General features: G+C 41.1%; 1 protein-coding gene across 6 annotated transcripts; it reads left to right on the forward strand.

Annotated features, from left to right (window-relative positions):
- The first annotated feature begins 19 nt into the window (after positions 1–19).
- RWDD2A (RWD domain containing 2A) lies at positions 20–3096 on the forward strand. Of its 6 annotated transcripts, none has more exons than XM_040474054.1 (3): positions 20–120; positions 1046–1385; positions 2378–3096. In XM_040474054.1, exons 2-3 carry the CDS (start codon positions 1185–1187, stop codon positions 3053–3055), a joined length of 879 nt encoding a protein of 292 aa, XP_040329988.1. In that variant the 5' UTR covers positions 20–120; positions 1046–1184; the 3' UTR covers positions 3056–3096. The 6 variants fall into 6 exon arrangements, with proteins under 6 accessions (XP_040329988.1, XP_040329986.1, XP_040329985.1 ...); XM_040474052.1 differs by having other exon boundaries at positions 36–148; XM_040474051.1 differs by having other exon boundaries at positions 71–148; positions 1168–1385.
- Positions 3097–11148: the final 8052 nt, after the last annotated feature.

Below are 11148 nucleotides of genomic sequence, written 5' to 3' on the forward strand. Positions count from 1 at the left end.
CCGCCACGCCCCCCAGCCAATCACGGCGGGGGAGGGGCCGCTGGACCCGCCTCTCCTCCTCGCTGGTAGTGCGCAGCTCGCGCCTGCGGAACTGCGGATCCCGGTTCTGAGAGGGCTTGGGTCTGTTTCCATTGAATGACCGGGAAGGGTGAGGCCCCTGCGGTGGCCCGAGGGTTGGGGCCGAGGGTCGTAGGCCACCAGAGTACTGCGACAGTCCCCGCCTCCAAATTTGGGTTTCGGGGTGGCATTCCTGCGTTCCTGGGAAGCCAGGGTCCCTCGTGGTCCCAGATGGGGGTACCAACCCCGATTGGGGGCCTCTGACAAGGTGGCCTCGGCCATAAGCCCTTTTCCCGCATCCCCTCCTCTATTCTCGGGGTTCATCTCCCCAGCCTTTGACTCTGGGAGCCTCCTCGAGTCGCTCCCCCCACCACCCCCTCCACCATCTACCCGCACCAGCTCGCACTAAACACCATCTTATGTATGTACCTGTAAGACTCCCCCTAAGCCTAGACCCCTCGGGGCAGAGGCCAGGTGGGTCCAAATCGTCCGGAGCGATCTGGGCCGCCCGGGGCTGGTGTGGCTCCCCGAAGAGCCGTAAAGGCCCGCTAGGGAGGGGTTCTTGGCGCTGGGGCCGAGGGGCGGCACCTAGCGTTTGGGGGCCGCGGGGCCCCGAAGACCTCGGAGCCAAGGGAGTTGACCACAGCCCCGCCAGCACTGCGGGCCTCCCTGGCCACAGCGCCCAGCTCCGCCTGAGCCTGAGACCTGGGTGGGATTCGGAAACTGGGCTCCTTGCCTTAACCAGAATTCAGGCTTGCAGAGCATCTGCAGGTGTTGTTTGCCAACCACCTGCAACGGGATAATTTGGAACACTTGTTGAAAGTCCAAATTCCCGGATCTGGATCGGAAGCGGGGGTGGGGGGGCGGGGGTAACGAACTGGGAATCTGAATTTTAACGAAGTCTCTGGAGGGATGTCATGCACACTAGATTTGGGGGTCGGGAGATAAAGCGAAGAAAGAGTGTAAGTGTCCCGGTTTGTGCCCCTAGCTGTCGGTGCACAACGTTCCTGCAAAACCGCTTCCAGGGAAAGGGACCTTCCGGAAATTTCTTTGGACGCCGCTGAAATTAAGAAACCTAGTGCCCCTGGGCTTTTCCGGTTTTCCTGGCAGGTGGATTTGGAGGCAACATGTCCGCTTCAATGAAAGAATGCCTGCAGCTTCAGCTGCTAGAGATGGAAATGCTGTTCTCTATGTTTCCTAACCAAGGAGAAGTAAAACTCGAAGATGTAAATGTCCTGACGAATATAAAGAGATATTTGGAAGGAAAAAGGGAGGCGCTGCCACCCAAAATCGAATTTGTGATTACACTCCAGATTGAGGAGCCCAAGGTAGGTACCCTGAGTTGCTTTTATTGTTGCTGGGTGCCCAGCTTTTATTGCAAACACTTGGAAGGAGAGCTTTCTGTCCAGGAAACAAATAGAGAATATTCCAGATTCTTATTTCCTTTACTTGTTTGAAAGTGAAATATGTAAAATATGGGATGCACTGTAAATTGTCTTCAATAAATATCTTGGATTTTACATAAATGCGCACACTTTTTAACAAACATATCTAGTGTTTTTATTAAAAACATCTGCAGTCTCATACTACCATCATTATTTTGTTCACTCGACCAGTTTTTTACCAACCCAACTATTGTCGTATGTACTGTCTTGTAGACATATCATGATTCTGATAAATCTAAATCTTACCTTTAGCAAATCTGGCTTGTAAGGAGTGGATGAATGTTTATTTGGTGACACCATAGCACAGAAAGCAAATACCAGATAGGAAATCTAAATACTAAAAATGAGTTTACCTTCATCTTCTGATCCATTGTCTCCAGTAACATTAGCATAGCGTAGATAACAAGTGGACTAGGCTTTTAAGAACCCCTCTTCTAGCGATTTTCTGTTCATCCTTCAGCTCTCATTTCCTCAGACAAGATCTCCTGGTTCCTCAGACTGAATTCTGTCTCCCTGGTTACACATTTCAGCAGATCCTGCACTTTTCCATGCTTCACATTACCATTGGAATTAAATACTTGTTCTGTGTACTTACTAGTTTAATGTCTGTCTCTTTCACTAGGCTCTACTTTTCACAAAGAGCAGAAGTTGTGTCTAGCTCCCTGACACATGGCGAGTGTTCAGTAAATACTGGAATGAATGGATGCTTACATGGAAGGAATAGTGTATATAAAGTACTCGGTAGAGTCTCTGGCACATAGCTGACATTTAACAGTAGCAATAACTATTACATTTATCAAAATCATGCAGTTGCCACTGATAAACCAGCTTAGGTGATTGTACGGTACTTAAATCTATTTGATTTTCATTTTAAGGTGAAAATTGATTTGCAAGTAACCATGCCTCACAGCTACCCCTATGTAGCATTGCAGCTGTTTGGACGGTCTCCTGAGCTTGACAGACAACAGCAACTACTTCTCAACAAAGGTCTCACTTCTTACATAGGGACTTTTGATCCAGGCGAGCTCTGTGTATGTGCAGCAATCCAGTGGTTACAGGACAACAGTGCCTCCTATTTTCTGAACAGAAAGCTCGTTTATGAACCGTCTACACAAGCAAAGCCAGTCAAGAACACATTCCTCCGGATGTGGATCTACAGCCACCACATATATCAGCAGGACCTAAGAAAAAAGATTTTGGATGTTGGGAAAAGGTTAGATGTGACTGGGTTTTGCATGACAGGAAAGCCGGGTATAATCTGTGTGGAGGGCTTCAAGGAGCACTGCGAGGAATTTTGGCACACAATTAGGTATCCCAACTGGAAACACATTTCTTGTAAGCATGCTGAAAGTGTGGAAACGGAAGGAAATGGAGAGGATCTGCGCCTTTTCCATTCTTTTGAAGAATTACTCCTGGAGGCCCATGGTGACTATGGATTAAGGAATGACTATCACATGAATCTGGGCCAATTCTTAGAATTTCTGAAAAAACACAAAAGTGAGCATGTTTTCCAGATATTATTTGGTATTGAAAGTAAAAGTTCAGACTCCTAGGAAGCCATTAAGTGGCCTATGTGTGTAATTTCATCACTTAAGTCGGTGGCTGTTTAGTATCATCTGTGAGACACCTAGCTCCAGACTTTTTACCTGGTAATGAGACACAAAGGCCTTTTACCTTTTCACAGTGCAATTGTGATGTTATCTCTATGTTCTTATGTTAACTGAAAACTATTTAACTGCAAGTTAATAAAAACACTTTAACCAATGAAGCTGATGATTAAAGAGGAGTCCAAAGCCCATAATTAGTATCAGTAGTCATGTTACAGCTCTGAACCCATAAATAACATTTTTGTCTTTCATGATACCAGCACACGATGACATACCACATTTTCTTTTGTTATTGGAAGAGTGAATTCTAAGGTTCAAAGCGAGAACAAAGGGCACATGTTTACTACATTTCTTACTTTAAGTTAAACCGCCTATTTGTAGTTTTTTCTTTTAGCAGAACTAGGTCCTAAATGTAATGGCAGAGGAATCAGAGAAATGAAGTCTCAAGGGAAATGAAGATGACACATGATGCTATGTATTCTTTGGCTGTTTTCACCAGCTGATTTATGATACTAAAGAAAAGGATACCAACATTCTTAGTTCTTCCCGACAAAAAAAGATACGGTTTCTTGGCCAGAAAAATGTTCCACAACCAATGGGTACTGTCACCCTTTGCCTGTGTGCCAGTATATACTGCTTTGTAGGGCAGGAGTGTTGGGGAGGAGTCGTACAGATGGCTCTGTACTGTCACCTTGGGGGAAAGATCCAAGCTCTGCATTTTGGTGAGAAGTCACTGCCATCTCATCTGAAAATTCCCAGCTTCACCAGCCTTTGTCAAAATGTGACTTTTTTAATGACAGTAACCCCTATTTATGCAGCACTTGCCACGCCATTTCACTGCAAAGGATTTACCCTCCCCAAGAATTTCTGGGAGTCTCACCTGTGTCAAGAGATGTCCTGAGCTGAGACTCTGCAAATTTCTTTGGCTTCCATGGTCTCTCTTTAGCTACTACTGCCCTTTCTCAGGGACCATTTCATTCTCCTGCTGGTCTCAGGCACCCCACTGATGTCCTGGCCCCTCAGGATGCTAAAGGTGGCGTGCCGAGATTTAGTAACGTGGAGGGGAATGAATGCCTCACTCCCCGTTTTGTGATACGTTCTCTTAGATGCCAAACATAGCTGCATGTGCCAGGGAGCTTACAAAATTTTTGATGGAATAGTACGTTCTGGTTTTACTTTCTGTGTCTAGCATGCAGACACATGTCCTTGAACTGGGGCAAGGATATAATGGAACAGCAGACCCTGCACTAAGCTGACTCCCTTGACCTTGAGGCCTTGAAACTGGGCCCACTCTGCCCTGCCTACACTCTTAGCTCAGAATGAGTTTCTTTTCAGGGCACAACTCAGACGTTCAAACCAAGGCTCTCGTCTGTCTTTGCCAGATGATCCAGCTTGCCCATTCATGTTTTAAACCTAGCCTTGGATGTGGGTGGGACCCAAGCAAGAGCCTCACACTTTATATACAAAGGGAAAAAATAGGACTTACATTCCCAAAGGCTCATTTCTCAATCTTTATCAGGACTGAAAACAACATGTATCCCATGTAATCTCCCCAAGACCGTCAATAAAGTATAATTAGTATTTAGAAGTTCTTAGGCCCTAAGTAGATGTGACTCTATTAACTTTTTTTCTCACATTAGGTGCCTTCCACCTAATCTATGCCTAAACCTCTCATCAATGGTTTTTTTCTATGATTACATTAGAAATAGTGATGGAAAGATAAAGAAGCTTAAAGAACTACCATATGGAACAAAAAATAGATTATTCATATAATTCAATAAACAAAAGGAGTAACTTATGAACTCTTTACTGCTTCTGGAGCTATTTCTGGTGATAATTTTTTCAGAACCTATTTTTACATGCTCAGTATTAGCATGTAGCGATACTTTTTTCTATCAGAAACACTAACAATAGACATTAATTACAGGAAAAGTGTGAGTTTTATAAAAATATATGTATATATATATATATATATATAAGATAATTCAAAGCTCAGTTTTGTATGTATAGTAGACTGCTAGTTTTCTTTGCTCAACGTGATAGAAACACAGACCACCCTCCTCCCCTAGCACCTCTCCCACATTCAGCCCCCACTCCCCAGCACACACACAACACTTACTCCGAGGAACTGCCCTTTCTCTGTATGTTTTGGGAGAAGTGACCGGACTCAAGTCACCCTCTGGCAGCCTTCCAGAGAGATGGTTTTGAGCTCTTGCTGCTTAAATCCATAGTGCCACCTTCATTTCTGGCCTACCGAATGCTCAGTTGTTCAACATCTGCCTTTTTTTTTTTTTCTTGAAAGTCACAGAATCAGTCTCTATTGCTTGGAATTTAAGAATCCTGATACTATATACATTCTATTTTTTTAACGGTTATCTGAAAAGAATGGTCTTTCTAAATATTGCAGTGTCTTTTTAAAACTCACTGGATTAAATCAGCCTCTCTTCAAGTATGCTCTCTGCTTCTCATTCCTTATTGGTCTATTATATGTTGGGCTAAGGGCTGAGGATACTTGCATAGTGGATTGAGGAGTGGGCCAGATGAGTTGATGGGCATAATACAGTATCTCTAAACCATCCCTATATTAAATCAGATGTATGTTGCCTGTGAATTTGAGTTTCCATATATGACTGTTAAATGCCAACCATCTATTCAGAGAACTTGTGAAGGCCTGAGGGAGTCTATCTGAGGTCTTCACAGAATTCTTGTTCAGGACAATTTTCCTTCATTTGCTTTTATCTCATGTAGCCCAGTAGTAAGTTGAAAGAATAGGTATTTTCAGAAGATGGCATGGTTTACTAAAAAATCCTCATTTTATACAGAATCCTGACTTGCCTCAAAACTCTGAGCCCATTGCGTCTCCCTCATAAGGTCTACATGGTAAAACTACTTTCACTGCAGCCTGGATCAGCTAAAGCAGCTTTTTTCTGAGCCCAGTTAAAGCCAGAAGCATTTGGATCAACTCATAAGTGGGTTTGAGCAGTGGACAGAAAATTCAAAGAAGCCTCGCAAACACAGAGGGACCTCTTAGTCACAGGTGGAGCAAGGCACACAATTAGTTAATCATTATGGAAGTAACATCCTAACGTGCATCAGACATTGGACCTCCACAAACTTGGCTAAGGCGGCAGGCTCTTGTGCTTTCATGAGGTCTTAGCCGCTATTCAGGAAATCCAATGATGCCCATGCTCCAGGTCCTATGAACATATCATCATCAAGGTGTTAGACCAATGTGATGCCCTGTATAATGGTGAGATGATCAAGGTCAAGAGTTATATTCTGGCACAGAGTCAGAGAGTAATGTTGTTTATTGGTAGCACAAACTGCTTCAAGGGCCCTCTACTTACTAGAATATAGGAAAAACGAAAAAGCATTGGCCTGATCAGTAGCTACTCACTGATCTGCTCCAAGAAAGAGAACTTGTCTGTCAGGCGCAGTTGGAATCACCATCTGATTAAGTTAGGGTGATCCAAAGATCATAGTCAAGATGTGATAAGAATCACATCTTTTAAAGCTTTTAAAGCTTCCTTTAAACCTTTTGCTGGTGGGACTTACCTCTGCAAATCAATGGGCACTTCCTGCCAGAATGACCCTTTTTTGTGTGTTATCAGGGATCCAATGTGGTGACAGATGATGAAGAAATCAATTCTAACTCTTCATTAAGAAAATGACTAGAGGGTGGGTTTGTTCCTACATACACTTAGTCCTAAGGGTACACTTAATCTTATAGACCGCAATAATTTCTGAGACCCTAGAAATTTGTATTCGTTCAGAGTTCTGTTGCCAGGTGATTTCCAGAAGGCCTAGTAGTCTCCTTTCTGCAATGAATTGTTATTCTAGTAAATGGAAACTCAAAGAAAGATTCTGGATATTACAGAGTTCATCACCTTAGGGCCTTTCATCCATATCTATGCATGACAATTTCATGAACGCCTTGACACTCTACATTGGTGGCTCTAGTCAAGTTTTTCATACTGTTGCTGTTACACATACCAAGTAGGGCCTACATTGAGTTGCCCATATATTTGGTCCCAAGTCCAGCTAATATTTAGCTGCTATACACTGGTGTGGTTATATCAGTTGTATTATACACTGGCACTCATTTTTCTTGGTCAGTATCTGTGCTGTCCTAATTGGATTTTTCAACATCATTTCAGGCTATGAGGCCCAATGATTTACCAGCCACCACCAAAGAGTTTGGTAGGCCAAACTACGATGGTTACAGTGAACCAGCTTCCTATTATGATACTGTTTCCGTTGTGTCTCTAGTTGTTAATTGCTGCAAAGTGCTGCTATCCAGCCTCTATCAACCCCAAGATTCTGATGTCTCCATTAAAATAGGGAGCCCATTTTTAACCACAGAATTTCCCACAAGTCTTCCCAGTTTACAGAGAATAGTCATTAAAATTCCCCAGGAAAATGTTGAATCCAATAATACATTAAAAGGATCATACACCACAAACAAGTGGGATTTATTCAAGGGATGCAAGGATGGTTCAAAATCAGCAAATCAGTCAATGTGACATACCACAGTAACAAAATGAAGGACAAAAATCATATGATCATCTCAGCAGATGCAGCACTTGACAAAATTCAACATCCATTTATAATAAAAACTCTCAACAAAGTGTGTATAGAGGTAATGTACCACACAACATAAAAGCCACATATGACAAGCCCACAGCTAATAGTATACTCAATGGCGAAAAGCCGAAAACTCTTCCTCTAAATGAGGAACAAGGCAAAAATGCCCATTCTCCCCACTTTTAATCAACATAGAATTGGAAGTCCTAGCCAGAGCAATTAGGCAATCAATCAATCAATCAATCAATAATAAAAGGCTTCCATGTTGGAAAGAAAGAAGTAAAACTGTCTCTATTTTAGATGACATGTTACTATATAGAGAGAACCCTAACTACCAATATTTTTAGAACTAATAAATGAATTCAGTAAAGCCGTAGGATACAAAATCAACATACAAAAATCTGTTGCATTTTTATACACTAATAACAAACCATCAGAAAGAAAAATTAATTCCATTTACACCAAATAAACAACCTAGAAATAAATTTAACCAAGAAAGTGAAAGAACTCTACACTGAAAGCTATAAGATGCTAATGAAAGAAACTGAAGACAACAAAAATAAGTGGAAAGATATCCCATGCTCATGCACTGGAAAAATTAATATTGTTAAAATGTCCATACCACCCAAAGCAACCTACAGACTCAATTCAATCCTTATAAAAAATTCCAATGGCATTTTTCACAGAAATGGAGCAAACAATCCTAAAATTTGCATAGAACCACAGAAGAATCTAAATAGTCAAAGCAGTCTTGAGAAAGAAGAACAAAGCTGGAAGAATCACACTCCCTGATTTCAAACTACATCACAAAGCCATAATGATCAAAATAGCATGGCACTGACATAAAAAGACACATAGATCAATAGAACACAATAGCCCAGAAGTAAACCCATGCATATATAGTCAATTAATTTACAACAAAGTACCAAGAATATACAATAGGGAAAGAACAGTCTTTCAATATCAATGTTGGAAAAACTGGAAAGCCACATGCAAAAGAATGAAACTCGGTGCCTATCTTATACCATTCACAAAAACCAACTCAAAATGGATTAAAGATGTGAATGAAAAACCTGAAACCATAAAATTTCTAAGAGAGAGTATAGGCGGTAAGCATCTTGATGTCTGTTTCAGTGATGAAATTTTGTATATGACACCAGAAGCAAAGGCAAAAAAAGTAAAAATAAGCAACTGAGACTACATCAAAACTGAAAAGCTTCTACACAAAGAAACCAACAAAATGAAAAGCAACTTGGGGTGCCTGGGTGGCTCAGTTGGTTAAGCATCAGACTTCGGCTCAGGTCATGATCTCACAGTTCATGGGTTTGAGCCCCAACTCGGGCTGTGTGCTGACAGCCCAGAGCCTGCAGCCTGCTTCAAATTCTGTCTCCCTCTCTATGCCCCTCCCCCACTCTCTGTCTTTCAAAAATAAGTAAACATTAAAAAAATTTTTTTAAGGAAAAAGCAACCTACTGAATGGGAGGAAATATTTGCAAATCATATATTTGATAAGAGGTTTATGTCCAAAATATATAAAGAACTCATAAAACTCAATAGAAAAAAATCCAACTAAAACATAGGCAGAGGATTCGAATAGGCATTTTTACAAAGACATACAGATGGCAAACAGACACATGAAAAGATGTTCATCATTAATCATCAAAGAAACGCAAATGAAAACCACTGCGAGATATTACATCACGCCTGGTAGAATGGCTGTTATCAAAAAGAAATGTGTTGATGAGAATGTGGAGAAAAGGGAACACTTCGGGACTCTTGGTAGGAAGGTAAATTGGTAAAACTACTATGGAAAACTGTATGGAGATTGCTCAAAAAATTAAAAATATAAATATCATATGATCCAGTAATTTCAGTTTTGGGTATTTACCCAAAAAAAATGAAAATGCTGATTTGAAAAGATATCTGCACATCCATGTTTGTTGCAACATTATTTTCAATAGCCAAGACATGGAAATAAGCTAAGTGTGCAATAGCAGGTGAATGGATAAAAAAGAAAATGTAATATGTGTGTGTATACATAGTCCAGTCATAAAAAAAATAAAAGCTTGCCATTTGTGACAACATGGATGGACCTTGTGGGCATTATGCTAAGTGAAATAAGTCAGAGAAAAACAAATACTGTGTGATCTCTCTTATATGCAGAGTCTACATAAAAGGGGATGTTATGTACCGCATGGTGACTATACTTAATAATACTCTATTGCATACTTGGAAGTTGCTGAGAGTAAATTTTAAAAGTTCTCATCACAAGAACAAAATTTGGTGATGGATGTTGGACTTATTGTGATTATTTCCAAATGTATGTAAATATCTAATCATGCTGTATATGTGAAGCTAATATGTTAATTACACCCCAACTTAAAAAAATGCTTTTCATGGATGCTGCTATTCCCATTACCAATGTATTTCTCAAGGTTTTAGTGAAAGGGGGGTCAGTAACAAGGTCTTCTTGGGAGACTTAGGAGATCACTAGGATAAAGATGGTCTGGTTGCACATGACAAATCCACTTCAACATTCCTATCATTGAAATCTTTGAATTCCTTTATATTATTTCAGGAAATATTTGCATTCTCAGTTTCATTTAATTTCATCATTAAGTCCATATTTCAGTCAACTAACCGAACCAAGTAGAATGACTTTCAGCTGCTCAAGGCAGCACACCAAATCCAAAATCTGTGGCAGGTACATCCCTATCAGTCAATTCTTATCCAATCCAAAAGCGCACTTCTCCTTTCTCAGTACATTTTCAGAATCCCATATTTTCTCTTGGGGTTTTGCCAATATAAATAAGCAAAGTCAAGAATTCTTTTGGTGGGAGTCTTCTTCTCCTGGGTTTCCCTTTCTACTGTATCCAACACAGCTCCTCTCTGGAATCTGATATTAAGAATGTGCAGGTCATGAGAAGTAATGTGGGAAGAGCAGAAGGTAAACTGAGGCAATCACAAAATCTTCAAGCAAGGCAGTAATAACCTTGTTAGGCAGGAAGAGCTCCCACGTTGATTAGCAAGGGAGGACAAGTCAATTCTTACAGTTTGCCTAGGGGTTGAGGGGTTTCCTGGGACACAGAACTTACAGTATTCAAACCTGGGTTATTGTTCACAGTAGCTTAGGGTATCACATGTCTTCCAAATCCCCCTACCCATAGATCCCCATTCCAAATCAAGGTCCTACTGTTTCTGATCAATACTCTTATGTACAAGGTCTGGTGAAGCTGTGAGTGCAACTCCTCGTATAAGTTGGCAACGAGTAGGATTAAGTATGACCTTGTTTTCAGTTATTTCAGCCTTAAAGCTAGTAAGACAGAAAAGATTCTTTTGGCAACAACCTAAGCATTGCCTTGAGCTGAGAATTTAATCCTTTGAGCCTCAATGATCTCTTTCTTTATGAACCCATCTCTGTAGAAGCAACCATCCTATCCCACAGTTCCTGGATT

Source organism: Herpailurus yagouaroundi, unplaced genomic scaffold, assembly GCF_014898765.1.
Source record: "Herpailurus yagouaroundi ecotype Mexico unplaced genomic scaffold, PumYag 139, whole genome shotgun sequence".
In the NCBI taxonomy this organism is placed as follows: domain Eukaryota; kingdom Metazoa; phylum Chordata; class Mammalia; order Carnivora; family Felidae; genus Herpailurus; species Herpailurus yagouaroundi.

Excerpts from the sequence above, each read along its gene's own strand:
- RWDD2A (XM_040474051.1), top strand. Across the intron at positions 1,386-2,377 it reads TCCAGATTGAGGAGCCCAAG|GTGAAAATTGATTTGCAAGT; the intron begins GTAGGTACCCTG and ends TTTCATTTTAAG.